Genomic DNA, 20,718 nt, shown 5'->3' with positions numbered 1-20,718 from the left:
AGCAATATTATAAAGCAAAGTTTCCATCAAAATTTCATTTTTAAGATGACTTTCAAGATATGACACATTATCATTCGATCATATTACCTTCAATAACAATATCAAGTCTGTATTATCTTAATACATGCTAAGAATCATAATCCAGAAGCAAAATCTTTAATCATTTTTAACATCTGTTTTTTACAATATAGTCAGATTACATATTGTATTTATATGTCCACATGCCCCAAATGGATTTGAAACTGAACTCTACTAATATATTTTAGAAATGGATTAAAAATGATGATTAAGACAAAAATAATGAAAAAAAAATCCAGTTATCCTTAACATTTCAATGTTACTGGCTCATTTATTCATTACACAATAATTCCTGAATAATAGACATGTGCCTGGAACTGTTCTATGCGGTATTTCTAAATCATTAAAAGATAATATTCAATTGCAAAGAATTTTGTCCAGATTTCTGCATCAAATGATAGAGAAATATACAAATGTGTCTGAAAATGTTATGTTCTAGCTACTGCTGTTTCAAAATGTGTTTCTTTACCTACAATTATAACAATTTTTTTGTGTGCTTAATTGTTAACATACAAATCACACTGTCAAAATTTCACAACCAAATATTTTGATTCATTATTGCCTGCACCTACTATCACCTATAGACAACAGAACAAAGGTTGTACACTCTACAAAACAATTAATTTTATATGTCAAGTTAACATTTTATCCATCTTCTTAAAAGCTGCTACAATTAAGGGAAAGATTTAAATAATTTCTACAGGGTTTTTTTAATCCTTCTTTAATTTTTTTTTCTTTATTAGAGAAGTTGTGGGTTTACAGAACAATCATGCATAAAATTACAGGATTCCCATACAAAACCCCACCACCAACACTTTGCATTGGTATGAGGACATTTGTTACAAGTGATGAAAGCACATTTTTATAATTGTACTATTAACTATAATCCATGTTTAAGTTAGGGTCCACTGTTTGTGTATTGTAGTTCCACGGATTTTTAAATTTTATTCTGTGACCATGTATACAATCTAACATTTCCCCTATTAACCACATTCAGATATATATTTCAGTGCTGTTAATTGCATTCACAGTGTTGTGCTACCATCACCACCACCATTACCAAAACATTTCCATCATTCCAAAGAGGAACCTTGTACATTTTAAACCTTAACTTCCCATTCCTTATCCCCCAAAATAATTTCTACAGTTTTGAATAATGATACCAAGGAGAGAGTATAACTACTTTTCCAACTCAAGCCTTAGAAGACAAACTCAGATGGTCTTCCAGTTTAACCACAACAAAACAGGTTTGTTTGGAGTTCTGTTGAATCTGGGGAAAAAAATGTATCAGTGGTTGGTAAAAGCTCAGGTTTTAGAATGAAGCCCACATTTGTGGGCAGCCACAATCTTAGCTGAAAATCAACTGAACTATGCAGGTGTAACTCAAGAAGGTTGGATTTAATGAAAAGTTCACAGGTCAAGGTGTCAGAAGAATCGAGGATTGGCTCAAGCCTATCACTAATTAACTGTGAGCCTCTGGAAAATCTTTTTGCTGTTCAAATTTTGGTTTCTAATATAAATAATTGGCCCACTTGACCCCCTAAAGCCCCTTCCAGTGTTCATATTCTATAATTTTGGCTATATAGCATGTTTAACAATTGAAGGCAAATCCTACATCCATTCTCTGAACTGAAGAAATCCTCCAGTTTTCGGATTGCAATCCATGTATTCTTATACCAGGTTAAATGGCAAGAGCATATCGAAAAAAGAATAAGAGCACAAGGATTTATCACCCTTTGTGAACAACATTCTTCTCCTCAGTGCTCAGCAACAGAGCTTAGGGTGCTAAACATTTTGATGCAATAATGACAATGCAGTTCACCAAACAAGGCCAAACTCAGTGGTTTCCAGGAAACAAAAAGGAAAAAATGTGGAAAGAATTAGCAGAGACTACAAATGAGGAAAAAAATGAATGACGTTCAAACTGAGACTCAAAAGGAAACACAATAAAGACCTAAAAACTGTGGTCAATGTATTTAGAATGACTGGAGCCATGAAAGCTTTTCCTAACAATACTAACAAAACATCTTTGAGACTATTTTACCATTATGGGTATTTAGGAGATGAAATCAGATTGATGGATTTTTCTTAAATGCAAAAACTAAAATGGAGTTCTTTAGATTTGTGAAAGGCAGAATTATTATGCAACTTCCTTAAAGGCATTTTTGCACTAACTCTAGAAATTAAAGATGTTCTCTATTTTAAAAAAAAATTCCTTATTTTTATTATCACAGTGGAACACTCAGTAACTCAGAAAAAATTGACTGTAAACATGAATTATTGTTTGCATTTACTTAAATTACTTAAAAAGTCCATCATCTAAAGGGTTAAAAAAATTCTTTGGAATTTAGCCCCTTTGGGGAGGGAAGCAAATCATGTTAACCACAGGCAAACATTTATATCACTCTCTGGTTTGCTTCCATTACTTCTAAAACAAATTGCAATTTAAAATATCTTGGAAGACAACATATGACAAGACACCATCTTTTTTCCTTTTCTTGCCTCATGAAAGGACAAAACTTATGAAAACAATTGATCAATATCATTTAAGTTAATAATCTAACTGAAGATGTGTTTATATTTAAGTAAACATTTGCTTGTTAAAATAAATACAATTTATCCCCAAACTCTCCAGCTACAAAATAAATTTGCCAAGCACAAACAGAGAAAGGAGATGCCCAGAGGTGATTCCAATAGACAGAATGAAAATAAACAAACAGAATGAAAATAAACAAAAGTAGAGAGGAGGGGGTGAGGCAAAGTATACTGGTAGTAGAGGCATAGTTGATCCCTAAATGCATTCTTGGAAAGCAGGTCAACAGCCCAAACAGCCAGATGATTTCCAGCAAATTGGCCCTAACGAAAGTCTCAATATTCTCTGCTATTTGATCTCTTATTAGATGTTTCTAGTCAGAACTTCAAAACTTGGCACAAACCATAATCAAGTGGGATTTATCATGGGAATGCAGGACTGGTTCAATATTCAAAAACCAACCAACATAATCTACCATATTAGCAGTCTAAAGGGAAAAAAATAATCATATCATTGATACAAAAAAGCCTTTGACAAAATTCAACAGCCATTTATGATAAAATACTCGGCATAGTAGGAATAGAACTTCTACAACATAATAAAACCTACAGCTAATATCATGCTTAATGGTGAAAATTAAATGCTTTCCCCACTAAGCAGTAACAAGGCAAAATGTTCACTCTCACCACCCCTATTCAACATCATAGAAGGTGTACAGTTTAGAAACAAAGAAATAAAACCGTTCCTAGCTCCAATTAACATGACTGACACTGGAGAAAACCCAAGGAATCAGGGTGAAAAAAACCTCCAAGAATGAAAAAGTGAGCTTAGTAAGTTCACCGGATAAAGGTCAACGTACAAAATTAATCATATCCCTCTACATACTAGCAATGTACAATTCAAAATAAAAAACTATACCATTTACAATAGCTTCAAAAAATGAAACATTTAAGTATAAATCTAAAAAAATATATACAGGATCTGCTTAAGACTACAAAATGAATGCTACTGGAAAAAATCAAAGGCGGCCAAAATAAATAGAGATATATGCCACGTACATGGAAAGGAAGATTCAATATAATAAACGTCAATTTTCACCAGATGATCCATAGATTTATATAATCACAATAAAAAATCCTGGTAGGTTTTCTGTAGATATAGACAAGCTGATTCTAAAATTTATGTGACAAGTCAAAAGAACTAAAATAGCTAAAACAATTTGATAAATTAAGAATAAAATTGGAGAACTCGCATGACCTTATTTTAAGACTTTCTATAAAGCTACAGTAAACAAAGCAAGGTGGTATTGTAAGGGATAGACACACAGATCAATAGAACAGAATAGAGTCCAGAGCCCAGAAATAGTTGTCCACAAACGTGGCCAAGTGACTTATGACAAAGTTGTAAAAGCAGTTCACTAGATAAAGAATACCCTTCAATAAATGGTGTTAGAACAATTGGACACACATAGCAGAATGGGGGGGGGGGACTTCATACCTTCTATAAAAATTAAGTCAAAATGGATCACAGGTGTGATGGCTAGGTCTATGTGTCACTTTGGCCAAGTGATGGTGCCCAGGTGTCTGGTAAACCAAGCACTGGCCTAACCATTACTGCAAGGACGTTTGTGGCTGGTTGATAAACCAGAAGGCTGCTTTATTAAATCATCAGTCAACTGACTGCATCTGTGGCAGATGACATTAATGAAGGGCATGTCTTCCGCAATGAGAGAATTTGATCAGCTGGATTTAATCCAATCAGTTGAAGACTTTTAAGAGAGAAGAGAGAGAACCCTCACTACTTCTTTGGCTAGCCAGCATCTCCTGAGGAATTCATAAAACACCTTCATCAGAGTTGCCTGTTTGCTGCCTGCCCTATGGAATCTGGCCTCATGCATCCCCAGAGTTGCATGAGACACTTTCATAAAATATTTATTTACAGATATCTCTTGTTGGTTCTGCTTCTCTAGAGAACCCTAATACAACAGTCTAAAGGTAAAACATAAAACTTTTAAATGAAAATGTAAAAGAAAGTCTTCATGACCTGGAGTTAGGCAAAGACTTCTTAGACATGACACTAAAAGAAAATAAACGATAAACTGGACTGCATCAAAATAAAAAATTTCTGCTCTGCAAAAAATACTGTTAAGAGAATTAAAAGACAAGTCACAGACTGGGAGAAAATATTTGCAAACTACATATCTGACAAAGGACTTGTAAGTGGAATACATAAAGAATGCTCAAACTCAACAGTAAGAAAACAAACATTCCAATTTAAAAATGGGCAAAAGACTTAGACACTCAGCAAATAGGATACAGACATGGCAAATAGGGCCATGAATATATGTCTCACATCATTAGCCACTAGGGAAATGTAAATTAAAACCACCATGACATACCTATTAGAATGGCTAAAATTTAAATTCTGACAATAACAAGTGCTGCTGAGAGTGTGAAGCAACTGGCACTCTCATACAGTGCTAGAGGGAATGCAAAATGGTACAACTACTCTGAAAAAAAAGTTATGGCAGTGTTTTGGTTTGCTAAAGCTGCCAAAATACAGTACAGCAGAAATAAACTGATTTACAAAGGAGATTTATTAGGTTAAAAATTTACAGTTCTAAGGCCATGAAAGTGTCCAAACTAAGGCATCAACAAGAGGATACCTTCACTGGAAAAGCGGATGGCATTTGGGGTTCCTCTGTCAAATGGGAAGGCACATGGCTGGAGTCTGCTCTTCCCCTCCCAGGTACGGCTTCTGGTTTCCGTGGCTTTCTCCAAAATGTCTGTGGGCTTCTGTCTTAACTTCTCTCTCTCAGCTCCTGTATGTCCTTGCTTGTTTCTCCCAGGGCATTTCTCTCTAAGCATCTGGGGGTCCTCTCTCAGTTTCTCCAGGGCAAACTCTGGGTTTCATCTCTTAGCATCTCTCCTTGCTCCTATGTCCAAAATGTCTCTGAGTTCTCACTTAACTTCTCCAGGGCAAACTCTGGGCTTCATCTCCTAGCTTAGCATCTCCAAACGTCCCTCTGTCTGCACTCTAAGCATGTGGGTCTGTATCAGCTCTGAGCTCTGTCTCCCTGAGCTCTCTTAAGGACTCTAGTAAACTAATTAAGACCCATCTTGAATGGGTGGGGTCACATCTCCATGGAAATAATCTAATCAAAAGGTCCCACACACAATAGGTCTGCCCCCACAAGAGTAGATTAAAAGACCATAGTCTTTTATGGGGTATATAACAGATTCAACCCACCACAGGCAGTTTCTTTTAAAGGCAAACATATATCTACTAAACGTCTCAGCAATTGCACTCTTCAGCATTTATTCCAGAGAAATGAAAATTTATGTTCACACAAACCTGAACACAAAAATTTATATCAATTTTATTCACAATCTCCAAAAACTGGAAACAACTCAAATGTCCTTCAATTGGTGAATGGATAAACTGTGTTATATCCATATAATGGAATACTACTCAGCAATAAAAAGGAATGAACTATTAATATATGCAACAACTTTGATGAATCTCAAAGGCATTATGCTGAGTGAAAGAAGCCAGACACAAGAGTACATGAGGTATGATTTATTTATACGGCATTCTCTTATGGGTGTGGGGAGGGGTGTGACTATAAAAGGCTAGCATGGGGAGCTTTTTGGGGCAACGGAACTGTTCTGTATTTCATATGTATGTTAAAATTCATAGAACAATGCAGGAAAAAGTCCATTTTTCTCTATGTCAATTTAAAAATAAAATTTTAAAAGACATCTTTCAGAAAAATAATACTAAGGTATTGAGAAGTAATTTCCATTTTGTTAGGCAGATAATGGCATGGTGGTTATAGTTCTAAAACACCCTTATCAATTAGGAATTCATACCAACACATTTACGAGTGAAATGGCATGATGTCTTGGATTTGCTTTAAAAATAACTCCTGGAGGGAGGGAAGTTTGGGAGAAGACACAGATTTGGTAATTGTTGAAGCTGAAGATGGGTGACGGGTACATCAGTTTTCATTATATTCTTCTTTATACTTATGTATGTTTGATATTTTTTATCATAAAAAGCTATTTAAAATTTTTTAAAAATTAGACAGAAAGGACACTCAGGAGCATGAGGAATATCACTGAAAGGTTGGAGAACAGAAACTTACAGCTGTGATTCTTGTCTGCCTTGCTTACCATTGTATCACTGGTGCCAAACACAATGCATTGCACATAGGACATATTCCATACATAGCTGCTAAATGAAGAAAACAAATGCTGAGCAAACAGAGATACAGCTTAGTTTTTATTCTTAACCCTGTAGAAGGAAATAGCACCAAGAATCATAGTAAACTATTCATCTCAATTGAAAACAGAATAGGAAAAACTGGCTTAAAATTCAAAAATTTTTTGAATGGTTCAAGGTCACCAGATCCATTCCTTATTCTTCCCTTTCCAAAATACCCCGGCCCACACTGGTTTCTCCCTTGTGAACTCCTTTAGTAAATGGTCTACAATTTCTTACTTGATATAATACAGTTTGAACTTCCTCTTGTATCTAAGCCTAAGCCTTGGCTTCCTCATCTGATGATCAGGATGAAAAGAGCTAACATGTATTGAGTATCCACCACAAATTCAGGAATTATTTTAAGTGCTTCCCATTCAACTCTACAATGCAAGTACTATTATTATCCCCACTCACAGATGAAGAAACAAGGCATAGAGAGATTCAGTAACTTCTCTCAGGTCACATAGCTAGTAAGGGGCAGAGCTTGGATTCAAACACAGCAGTTTGACTCCACATTTGCCTCAGTGTTGCCTCTCATAAGGACATTGAGAACCCAGACTCCATCGTGTATTTTTCGTATTTTTCTAGCAATGACCACCTACCTCAATGTTGGACATGCAGTAGATGTTTTAATATCTGAATGGCTAGTGTGTTATCTGGACTATCTTTGCAAATTCAGAGGGCATCTTTAGGGAAATATTTTAGCTAAAGTGCATTGTTCTGTAGTTTCTATAATGTTCTACAATTTTAATTTCACCATGAGAATTTCCATGACAAAAAATTATTCATGTATAATAAAGACAAATTGTTATTACTTAATCAGATGTTAAAATTTTTTAAAGGAATTATGCCAAAATTTCCCAAAATGGATACCAAAGTAATACTTGCAAAGTAAAAATCCTTCTGGGATTTTAATTTTATTATATCCCAGTAACCGTCCTTTCCTAAAAACCTTAGCTCCACACAAACCCCTAAAGCATTTATCAGCAGAGGAACTTTCAAAGATTTCTTGTCATTAAGGAGATAAGGTATACAAAGTTGCCCTCAGGGAATTTTCATCATTCTTTAGAACTCTATCACTAACAGTTTGTTTTGGAAAACCTCAATAACTGACACAGTTCTACATTACATGTTCTTTAAGGGTAAAGAAAAGTGACTGTAGTCAGAATGCTTGCTGAACATTTCTCATCTGGAAAAAAAAATATTTTTCCAAAAGATGAGTTTTCCCATTGAATTTTTTCTTTTACAACATACTATTAAAGAGAGAGTAATCCTAGAAGAGTAAATAAGGTTTTCAATGAAATCTCACAACATCTGACCATCATCCATAGTTTAGGTTAGGTCCCATGCTACACTCTGGAGACTCTGCATGTTTTCTGTACGTTTACATGTGAGATAATTTCAATAAAAAGGCAAAATATGACTAAGCTCTGACGTTCAAGTTAAGCCTAAATCTTTCTGACACAACCAGCTAAAAACACTCAAAGAAACGATTAAAAAAAAAAACAAAAACTGCTGAGCTACTACAACTAGTTTCAAAACGAATGTGGTACAGAAAAATTTTAATGACAATAAAAGTTAAAATGTTATCCTATAAGGAGAACAATATAGCAATCGAATTCACCACTTATATTTTAAAGGGATTCTCCAGGAAACCCAACACCACTGGCACCCCACCACCAACAGCCAATCGCCACTGGCAAGAAACAGAATCAAGACATGATGATGTAGCCGCTAGGTGGCACCTCCACACCGTTTCTTTCATCCCTAAACTGTATTCCCTCCATTGCTCTGGTTGTTCCCAGAATATCAACAGTGCAAAATTCAAAACATTCACTTTAAAAAAGAAAACTAATGAATAAAAAAAATTTAGAAGACTTTTAAATTTAATCCCTTCCAGCCAAACTGGATAAGAGAAGACCCTTTATATTGTTAAGAGTTTTGTCCCAAGACATTTACAAAATTCCAAACTCACGTCACCAACCTGATCCAGTAACAAAGTCAGCATTCCACTCATATTATAAGAAGCACTGATTGTTGTTAAAAAGCACCACTTTCTTTGTGCTCTTCACCTTTCCATCACTGGTAGAGCCATTTTTTAAATACATAAAAAAAAAAACCTTTTAATACTTCACAAGCATTAGGGCTCATGTTATGCCAAGTTGAAAATAGGAGAGCTGCATTAGCTATGGATGCTGGGATGGCAGCTAGGAATACTCACTCACTCACTGACTCACTCCCTAACAAAAGCCCTGCAGAAAAGATGGATTCAAATCTTCATTCAGCAAAATTCAGGTTGCTAAAATGTCATGCATCCTTGTGTCACTGACAGAAAGTCAAAACTTTTTACAATTAATTCATAAATAATACTGATCTTTCTGCTCCCTAAAATGGGCCAAGCTTTCCTGTAACTGGCCTTTTTTCACAAAGTTTTTTCTCCCTGTAACATCTACCCCATCTACACCAAGTGAAATACTACCCATCTTCAAAACTCAACTCAGATTTTGCATTTTCCACAAAGCCTTTCCTAATCCCTCCACTACAATCATTCTCTATTTTGGACAAATACAGCACTTTTTTTTTTTTTGCACTTCTCTTGTGTCACTTGTTTATTCTGCTTTATATTATCATTTGCTGACTCGTCCTATCCTCTCCCACTAGGTTAAAAGCTCAACTCTATACTCCACCTTTAGCAGAGAGTTTTATACATACTAAATACATAACAGGTGTTTTGTTTTGTTTGCATTGAATAAACTCTGGATTTGTTATTCTATTTGGCAGAATAATTAAAATCTTGCAACATCATTTGCTACATGGTTTTTAAAATGTGGTCAAGAATGATGGCTCTCAAAATAATAATTAGCCCACTGCTTTCCATTTTGAGATCCAGAGAAGACTAGTACAGATATCTGAAGGGATATCCCCCTATGCCCCTGAGTGGAGAGGAAGGAAAGACTGCATGCCAGGTCTATAAGAGGCACTCACTGTAATACTAAGCAGCCACACTAGCCCCACATAAATTCAGCAGCAGAATCCAGTAAAACTGAAAATTTCTTAGCTTCTTGCAGAGGGTGAACATATTTTCTGAACCAAAAATTAGGACACAGAATTTTTGGGCCATTTCCAGATAAGGTCCCCTTAAAAAGGTAGCTTTTAGTAGCAAGAAGGTACCATAACTGGGACATTTCAATGGTTGATAAAAAAAGCAGTTGCAATCAGGGCTGTCTTTGAAAATTGAGGCTGTGATTAGATCTGCATCTGCTTTTGATTCTAATATGAGCTCAATTTCTGTCTAGAATAATCTCAAAGACAATAATCTCAGCCACACACAGAAAACCATGGCTAAAGAGCTTTGGCTTCTGTTAGATAAAACAATATGAAATTGCCAGTAATTTACCATTTTTTGACCTCTGAATAAAGCCATTAGCCATGATTCAAACTAACATTTTTTTTAAAACCCTGCTACATTTGTTTTTAAATTATATTGCCAATTTTTTATTTGTAATTAGAAAAAATATATAAGCCTAAAAACAGTGAAAAATGTATCAGGGAGTACATTTCTTAATAAAATCGGGTTTATGCTCTAATTAAGAAACTATTCAGTGCAAAAAGTTCAAGTAATAAAAGCTAACACTTCAAGGGAGAAACAGCTTGAAAGTTAAGACAGGCAGTAAGAAAGGCACAAAAACAGCTGGAAAAAATTCATCTTATTGGGAAAAAATAACAGTGATATATTCTATTTTTCTTTTCTCTGCCCCAGCGCTCAGAGGCTGATAAGGTGTTCTAGAAAAACTACATAAAAACTTCCCTCGATCTGTTTTGAACATATTGATGTTGTTCTCACTAGTCAGAAGACACAAGCTTTAGAAAAACCAAAGAAAAATGAAAGGGGAAATAGGCGTAAGTGCCAGGATCCTGTACATGGATCAAGGATGGTCTAAGTTCAAGAATTTCCACATTCATATTTTCATTTCTATGAGTTCTATTTTGTTCCACTTCAAATCTACCTTTATCATACTCTCAAAAGCCCCCTTTTATTTCTTTAAATATTTTAAACAGACTTATTTTATGCTCTGAAACAGACCGTTCCAAATTCTGCAGTTTTTGTATAATCAATACTATAATTTTTTCTAGTAATTGTTTTTCATTTACATATTTTTATTTGGAAATGTTTATACCAGTACAATGAAATTAAATTTTAGAGACACTGGATTAGCATTAGTTTATGATAAAAGAGGGACATGGAAATTATGTACATGATGGAAGATTTCAGAACTTCAGTGGAATGAGCAGCTTCACATGACGCCGTTTCAATAATGATGTATTTCACTCTACATACGTCCCAAGAATGTCAGCATCTCTAAATAAGAAATAATCCTTGTTATCTAGAACTTCTTTGGTGCCTCCATATTCTGGGGGAAGAACTATCTCCAATTTTCATGCTGATTGGGTGAATGTCTCCACCCTTTCCTTTAGATCCCAATCCAACAGTTACTACTGTTGCCTGCAATACTTTTCCTTGAGATTTTTCTGGAAACACAATGCCACCTTTGGGCACAATTTCATTTGCACTCCTTTCAACCAATATTTGATCAAAGACGGGAATAACATTTCTAAATGCCCATCCTGCAATGGTTCCGGTTGCATTAATTCATACTCTGCTCTGGCAGCACCACCGCTGGAAGGAGAGAAACCCTAGTCTGACCCTCACCATAAGAGAACAAAGAGAAGGGGGGACAGGGGAAGTTTTGTCTGTTAATTCTTGCTCGTGGTGGTTATTTCCTTATGTGTTTGGTGGGTGGGGGTGGGGGCGGAGGTATTCTTCATTGTGAACTCATGGTCCTTTAAATTTTATCTGTGGGAAATCCTTTGAAGTCTAAATAACTATGTTCCTCCGGAGAGAGAGTTCCCCTTTTCTTCTACCAGGAGTCTGGGGGAACTGCCACCTAAGACCACTTTCAACTAAACTTCAACTTGGGATTTTTCAGGCCCCATAAGTAGCATGAACTTAAAAACTCCAAACCCACTTTCATGCAGGCTGAGAGTCAGGAATTCTCACAGGAGACTTGTCTATCCATTCCACCCAGAACGAAAACAGACAGGGATATACGTCCTCACTATTCCACCTGTAGAGCAGGTTTGCCCTGGTTCATCCACTGGGGTTTTACAACTTTGAAGTGCCAACTTCATGTGGGGGTTCTCATTTGACCTCACACCCAGTTCAGCCTCAGGCTCTGTCTCCTGAGGTTCTGTTAAAATCCACTCTTTAGGCCATTAGAGAGTAACAGACACCTCAGGTACAAGCTCTGGCTCTAGTGGTCATTTATCCCTCCTGATTCATATTATCTTCTCATTTCTAGCCACCAAGGATTTCTCCTCCTTTTCTGCCAGCTCAGCCATGCTTTACAAGCACCTTTAAAAAACAAAATACATTTTACCAGCATTTTTAGGTTTGCTCTACCAAGAGGAGTTGCTGTAAACATCTAGTCTGCGATACAGCTAGAACTAGAATTCTCCCTCCAAGGGACTTGTCCCAGATGGTAACTGTAAGGCCACGTTTTCTTTCTCCTATTTCTATTATGAAGCTTTATAGAATTCACAAACCTAGGCAGTATTTTCAGCTTGTTTCCACTTCCTTCCATAAGTATGGAAATCCGATGCTGGCTCCCAGTTTCACACCAGGGCCTGGTTCTATTCCCCTTCCTCACATGGGTCACTTTGGCTTCACATTAGTCAAAATTCCATCTCTAGTCTTGCTAAGTTTTGTATTTCTATTGCATTTCTGATCCATAGATATGTTGTTCTTGCTTTATTATGCTATGCCTTTTTAAGGTGTTCTATATATTTGGAGCCAAGATAAGCATAAACTTAGGTCAATACATGATCATGGCCACAATCAAGATTAAACTATCTTTTAAAAACAATTTTCAGGAAGAATTTTGTGGGTGATTGTTCTTCATATATCGTATACATTTTCTCCTTAAACTAGAGCACCAAAGCTAGAGTGTCAGTGACCACTGACTGTCATGTTAATCAGACAGGAGGTTGGGAACAAGAATTTAACAGATAATTGAATAAATAACAATAACTTTTGAGCCCAGTAAACCAGAGATTAAGGCCCCCATAGTTCCCTATAACTATATGTCAGCCAAAGAGCTGGAAATAAGAGGCCAGGGCAGAATCCAGTGAGATCAAGGCATCACTGTCTAGTGTAGGTCCAGGAGACAGGAGAATACAGAGAAGGGAGAGGACAGCCACATCTCAGTGACTGCAATTCAGGAGACTGGTTGCTCAGAACCACAGTCTCAGCAGCAGAGATCAGGAATGGACCTGCACTTAGTGCTCCTCTAAGTGTGCAATGCTGTCTTTGTCAGTCCTCAAACTGGTTAATACAGGTCTGTTATGAGATGAGGAGTTTGTGCTTGGCTTTAAATCAGCTATGTCACTAAGCAAGACTTTCTTGGCGAAGTTAAGAGTTTAGGGATTTACATTCTGGTAAAAATTCCTTATATTCTACCAGTTGGTTCCCTGATCATCTACCTTGCATATCACTGCTTTAGATAGTTCCTGCTTTGGTCAGAGGTAGCCTAGATACCACGTTTTAGTTACATTTAAAATCTGGTTGTTGAGGGCTAAGAAAATGATAAAAGAATTAGAAACTACTTACAACAACATCTCCCTCGGGAAAAAATCATTCAAGAATTGATTACACTAAAAGAATGATATTAAAAATGGCCTAGGTGTTAGAAACAAAATTAAACTATATCACCAGCCCATGTTATAATCCAAATAATAGGCTCAGTTTCAACCTCTAAAATTGTCTTCATTTTTAACGAGGTATACATTCTAATTTTATGTAAATAAATGCCATACTGATTAAATGTTATATACAAGATATATAATTTACATATTATAAATTATTCTATAACACTAATTTTGTTTAATTCTATATAGTTATTTTAATTATACCCTTCAGCAAGCTATTAGCTGCGTATTTCTTGAAGCATGAATATGCACTTGTTCCTTGTGACTTCACCTATGGCACATGGCCTCAACCACTGAATTCTGAAAACTAATTCAGAATGCAAAAGATGAGTTATGCTAAAACCTAACTAGCATTATCACTTATTTTTAGAACTTCTGCTCAAAAATAGTTTTAAGAAAAACAAGCAATATTATAAAGCAAAGTTTCCATCAAAATTTCATTTTTAAGATGACTTTCAAGATATGACACATTATCATTCGATCATATTACCTTCAATAACAATATCAAGTCTGTATTATCTTAATACATGCTAAGAATCATAATCCAGAAGCAAAATCTTTAATCATTTTTAACATCTGTTTTTTACAATATAGTCAGATTACATATTGTATTTATATGTCCACATGCCCCAAATGGATTTGAAACTGAACTCTACTAATATATTTTAGAAATGGATTAAAAATGATGATTAAGACAAAAATAATGAAAAAAAAATCCAGTTATCCTTAACATTTCAATGTTACTGGCTCATTTATTCATTACACAATAATTCCTGAATACTAGACATGTGCCTGGAACTGTTCTATGCAGTATTTCTAAATCATTAAAAGATAATATTCAATTGCAAAGAATTTTGTCCAGATTTCTGCATCAAATGATAGAGAAATATACAAATGTGTCTGAAAATCTTATGTTCTAGCTACTGCTGTTTCAAAATGTGTTTCTTTACCTACAATTATAACAATTTTTTTGTGTGCTTAATTGTTAACATACAAATCACACTGTCAAAATTTCACAACCAAATATTTTGATTCATTATTGCCTGCACCTACTATCACCTATAGACAACAGAACAAAGGTTGTACACTCTACAAAACAATTAATTTTATATGTCAATGTTAACATTTTATCCATCTTCTTAAAAGCTGCTACAATTAAGGGAAAGATTTAAATAATTTCTACAGGGTTTTTTTAATCCTTCTTTAATTTTTTTTTCTTTATTAGAGAAGTTGTGGGTTTACAGAACAATCATGCATAAAATTACAGGATTCCCATACAAAACCCCACCACCAACACTTTGCATTGGTATGAGGACATTTGTTACAAGTGATGAAAGCACATTTTTATAATTGTACTATTAACTATAATCCATGTTTAAGTTAGGGTCCACTGTTTGTGTATTGTAGTTCCACGGATTTTTAAATTTTATTCTGTGACCATGTATACAATCTAACATTTCCCCCTATTAACCACATTCAGATATATATTTCAGTGCTGTTAATTGCATTCACAGTGTTGTGCTACCATCACCACCACCATTACCAAAACATTTCCATCATTCCAAAGAGGAACCTTGTACATTTTAAACCTTAACTTCCCATTCCTTATCCCCCAAAATAATTTCTACAGTTTTGAATAATGATACCAAGGAGAGAGTATAACTACTTTTCCAACTCAAGCCTTAGAAGACAAACTCAGATGGTCTTCCAGTTTAACCACAAACAAACCAGGTTTGTTTGGAGTTCTGTTGAATCTGGGGAAAAAAATGTATCAGTGGTTGGTAAAAGCTCCAGGTTTTAGAATGAAGCCCACATTTGTGGGCAGCCACAAATCTTAGCTGAAAATCAACTGAACTATGCAGGTGTAACTCAAGAAGGTTGGATTTAATGAAAAGTTCACAGGTCAAGGTGTCAGAAGAATCGAGGATTGGCTCAAGCCTATCACTAATTAACTGTGAGCCTCTGGAAAATCTTTTTGCTGTTCAAATTTTGGTTTCTAATATAAATAATTGGCCCACTTGACCCCCTAAAGCCCCTTCCAGTGTTCATATTCTATAATTTTGGCTATATAGCATGTTTAACAATTGAAGGCAAATCCTACATCCATTCTCTGAACTGAAGAAATCCTCCAGTTTTCGGATTGCAATCCATGTATTCTTATACCAGGTTAAATGGCAAGAGCATATCGAAAAAAGAATAAGAGCACAAGGATTTATCACCCTTTGTGAACAACATTCTTCTCCTCAGTGCTCAGCAACAGAGCTTAGGGTGCTAAACATTTTGATGCAATAATGACAATGCAGTTCACCAAACAAGGCCAAACTCAGTGGTTTCCAGGAAATCAAAAAGGAAAAAATGTGGAAAGAATTAGCAGAGACTACAAATGAGGAAAAAAAATGAATGACGTTCAAACTGAGACTCAAAAGGAAACACAATAAAGACCTAAAAACTGTGGTCAATGTATTTAGAATGACTGGAGCCATGGAAAGCTTTTCCTAACAATACTAACAAAACATCTTTGAGACTATTTTACCATTATGGGTATTTAGGAGATGAAATCAGATTGATGGATTTTTCTTAAATGCAAAAACTAAAATGGAGTTCTTTAGATTTGTGAAAGGCAGAATTATTATGCAACTTCCTTAAAGGCATTTTTGCACTAACTCTAGAAATTAAAGATGTTCTCTATTTTTAAAAAAAAATTCCTTATTTTTATTATCACAGTGGAACACTCAGTAACTCAGAAAAAAATTGACTGTAAACATGAATTATTGTTTGCATTTACTTAAATTACTTAAAAAGTCCATCATCTAAAGGGTTAAAATATTTCTAAATAAAATGATAAAAGTTCCTCAATTATGACTCTTCTTTCCTTTAAGAATAAAGGCCACTTAATTGAAAGAAGAAAAGATATCATATAGCTAAGCTTTTAAAACTTATACTCTATTTCCTTTCAGATTGTTGTTGACAAACACACATATACCTTGCAAGGATATAACTGATATCCTTGAAACTATTCCCAACAGTAGTTATATAGGTCAAAAGATACAAATAATGCTATAGCCATTGCTATATTTATTGACTGACTGCTTTCCAGGGAGAAGGTAACCAATTTTTAACACTACCATTAAGGTTCAAATATTATTGTCCCCACCTCCACTCTACTCCTTTTAACATGTATTTATATCACATTTATCATTATTTTTTTTGGTTTGATAGGTGTATATGTCGTCTAAAGGTTATGTGAATATTTATTTTAATCACTAGCAAGGTTGCACATTATTTCTTGTGATGATTTACTCTCTATTTTTCTAAATGCATAAAGACCAAATATTAAGAGACAATAATGATCTTTTGAATACAACAGTGCTTTTTGTATTTTTAAAATTATTTTTTTCTGTTTACAAATGCAATTTTTTCTATTTACAAAAGCAAATCTGGGATATAGAGATAAGCACAAGAAATAATATAAAAATCATCCATTATCCCAACACATTTTCCCTTTAAATTGCTGATGTTATAGAACACGAATTTTCTTTTTTCACCTTCCCATCCCCACTAAAATTAATCATTGTTAAGCATTTGGTGTATATTGTTCCAGGATTTTTCTTCACCTTTTTTTTTTTTATAAAAATGGAATCATAGTAATCATAATCTTCTGCAACATGTTCTTTTTTCTTAATACTATGTCTCATGGACACCTTTTCAAGATATAGCACTTCATTCTTTTGACAGTCCCGTAATGTTCTATTATACAAATGCACAGTAAGTTATGAAATTGGAGTAAAGATGGGCAAAGGGGTCACAGCTGATATCTGGGGTGCACATATTACATTTGTTTCTATTTTTGTTTCTTCTCAATTATCTCACAAGTACCATCAATTCCCTCATCCCCTTGATCTTCCATTGCAATCACCCAACCTCTCCTCACCCCTACTTCAACTCACCACCAGTTTTCTCCATTTTGGCAGGACACTTGAGGAGTATCAGAGAAGACTCCAAACCTTATTCACTGGATCCATTTCACATCTAGGGTTTCCGACCTCAGCTGAGCCATCATCATAGTTGGCCAATTTTTTTTCTCATCTTCATAGTGTCTATTCCAGTCCTTTCCTATCCTCCCTCAAGTCCTCATGCCCATTCTATTCTCCCAATCTGATCATATTGTTTGATCTCTAATTTACAGGACAAGTAGAGAACATTCAAGTATCACCTTTCTCATCTTCCCTGCATCTCAATCCTGCCTTTCTTGGCCCATCCTTCATCCTGCATCAGAAAAGGTACCTTTATTCTTTTCCAAGACTTACCACTTCACCCTCTCTATGTATCTATGTCCTCTCTCTCCTTATCACAGCTTCAGTAACAGAGAGATTCCAAAAGGAGCCGAGAGGTCACTCTGGTGGGCACTCTTATGCACACTTTAGACAACCCTTTTTAGGTTCTAAAGAATTGGGGTAGCTGGTGGTAGATACCTGAAACTATCAAACTACAACCCAGAACCCATGAATCTCAAAGACAGTTGTATAAAAATGTAGCTTATGAGGGGTGACAAGGGGATTGGGAAAGCCATAAGGACCACACTCCACTTTGTCTAGTTTATGGATGGATGAGTAGAAAAATAGGGGAAGGAAACAAACAGACAAAGGTACCCAGTGTTCTTTTTTACTTCAATTGCTCTTTTTCACTCTAATTATTATTCTTGTTATTCTTGTGTGTGTGCTAATGAAGGTGTCAGGGATTGATTTGGGTGATGAATGTACAACTATGTAATGGTACTGTGAACAATCGAAAGTACGATTTGTTTTGTATGACTGCGTGGTATATGAATATATCTCAATAAAATGAAGATTTAAAAAAAAAAAAAAGACATAATGCTGAGCAAAATAAGCCAGGCACAAAAAGAGAGATATTGTATGTTACCACTAATGTGAATTCTGTGAAAAATGTACAATGTTTTATACTGTAGAATGTAGGGGACCTAGAGATACCAATTAGTGGAGGGGGAATGATAATCTAATAAGAACAGATAAACTATGGAGGGTAATCTCAATGTTATGGGAATGCTCAGGAATGATTATGGTTTGTAAACTTTCTTGGATATAGTAAGATCATGTTGGAAGCAATAGAGTTATTTTAGGTTTTTTTTTTCTCTTATTCCTTTGTTTTCTTAGGGGTTGTTAATTTTCTTGGGGTATGGTAGGAACATGTTGGAAGCAATGTAGTTATTTTAGATTATTTGTTTTTCTTACTCCTCTGTTTGGACATGGTTTATTAATTTTCTTGGGGTATGGTAGGAACATATTGGAAGCAAAGTAGTTATTTTAGGTTATTTGTTTCCTTAATCCATTGCTTTGTTTGAAATGTTGTGGGGTTTTTTTGGTTGTTGTTTGCCTGTTTGTTTTTAATTTTTTGATAAACAAAGTTAAAAAATTGAAAAAAAATCAGTAGAAAAATGGGAGTAAAAACTAAATGACAAATAGGGTGGGATGGGGGGATGGTTTGGGTATTCTCTTTTCACTTTTATTTTTTATTCTTATTCTGATTCTTTCTGATGTAAGGAAAATGTTCAGAAATAGATTGTGGTGATGAACGCATAACTATATGATCATACTGTGAACAGTTGATTGTATACCATGGATGACTGTATGGTTTGTGAATATATTTCAATAAAACTGAATTAAAAAAAAAAAAAAAAAAAAAAAAAATCATTTCTCACCAAAAATAAGTATGCCAATGATCACAGGCAAAAGAAGAGAGGTCAACTAGCTCCACCCCCTGGATTTTAAAGTAAAGAAACTAAGTCTTTTTAAGGCTAAGCGGTTTATTCAAGGTCATAGAATAGGCTACAAATAAAACTGAAGCAAGGAATCAGGTCTCTGGATTCCCGATCACAAAGTACCTAGAAGTCGATGAAGTACTAAGTACAATGAGCTTTACAGAGTTTCAATTAGACAGAGTATCTTCCCTCAAAAGGTCATATGGTACACAGTATGAATCCATAGGACATTATGAAACACTAAGCAATCAAAACATTAAGACAGTACAGATCAACATTCATGTGCCTTTATCTATACCAGATACCAGTTTCTGAAGTGTTGACTATAAAACACAGAACTGTGAAACTGAAATTTATACGGAGGAATCCAAACATTTTGCTCATGAATACTACCTGTTACAACAAATTTATCAAATTTTATTTAACAAAAACCAACATTAACTATGAAAGGAAAAGCAAATGAGTACCAGGAAGGCAGTATAGCATAGTGATTAAAAGCAAAACATTTTTTTTTAATTTTATTTTGAAATAAATTCAAACTTACAGGAACAGTTGCAAAAGCAACACAAAACCCATACACAGAACTCCAGCATACCCTGACCCCCCTCCCCCAATACCCCAATCCACCAACTTTATCATCCTATCACACCACCATTTTTCTTTCCCTCCCTCCCTCCCTCCTTATCTATCATCCATCATCTATTGCTCTGTCTTCTGAACATATGAGAGCAAGCTGCACACATCCTTGAACAAACAATATAATTCACATATACAATTCCCATGAACAAGAACATTCTTCTATGCAATCCCATTAAACGCAGCTAAGAAGTTCAAGAAATTCAACACTGATACAAAGCTTACATTCTATAGAATTTCCTTTTTTCTTTTCTTGTTTTTTTTTTTCTTATGTCCCCACTGTGACCCTTTGAGCCTCCTCTCCTCCATCCCCAGATCCCATCCAGGATCATCCTTGGCATTTAATTGTCATTGCCTATTTAGACTTTTTTTTTTTTTTCCTCAATTGTGGAAACATATATATAGCCTAAATCTTCCCATTCCAACCCCTCCCTAGCATACCATTAAGTGGATTAATCACATTTAGAATGTTGTAATGCTATCACCTTCCCACCATCCATTACTAGAAATTTCCCTTCACCCCAAACAGCAACCCTACACTCATTTCTTAACTCCCCATTGCCCCTTCCCCCACTTCTTATAACCCATACTCTACTTTTCATCTCTATGGTCATATTCTCTGATAATTTCTTTGTGTTTACTGTGGGGCTTAAATTTAACCTCT

At 35.1% G+C, this 20,718-nt stretch overlaps 1 protein-coding gene and 1 pseudogene across 9 annotated transcripts in view; both read right to left on the bottom strand.

The window, feature by feature from the left end:
- Positions 1 to 20,718, bottom strand: part of FSIP1 (fibrous sheath interacting protein 1) — a 233,835-nt gene that overhangs the window by 131,424 nt on the left and 81,693 nt on the right. Inside the window, exon 11 of one of the 9 annotated variants that reach the window (XM_037834338.1) lies at positions 15,340 to 15,396. The exons of the other annotated variants lie outside the window; for them this stretch is intronic. Coding sequence (XP_037690266.1) covers positions 15,355 to 15,396 — 42 coding nt within the window. The 3' untranslated portion in view covers positions 15,340 to 15,354. Of the gene's footprint in view, positions 1 to 15,339; positions 15,397 to 20,718 lie in introns of those variants that run through there. 9 annotated transcript variants of the gene reach the window in all.
- On the bottom strand, positions 11,204 to 11,525 carry LOC119530925 (annotated as a pseudogene).

Source organism: Choloepus didactylus, chromosome 4, assembly GCF_015220235.1.
Source record: "Choloepus didactylus isolate mChoDid1 chromosome 4, mChoDid1.pri, whole genome shotgun sequence".
Lineage (NCBI taxonomy): Eukaryota > Metazoa > Chordata > Mammalia > Pilosa > Megalonychidae > Choloepus > Choloepus didactylus.
Note: the sequence above shows the minus strand (reverse complement) of the source record. Positions and strands in the feature narration are given on the sequence as shown.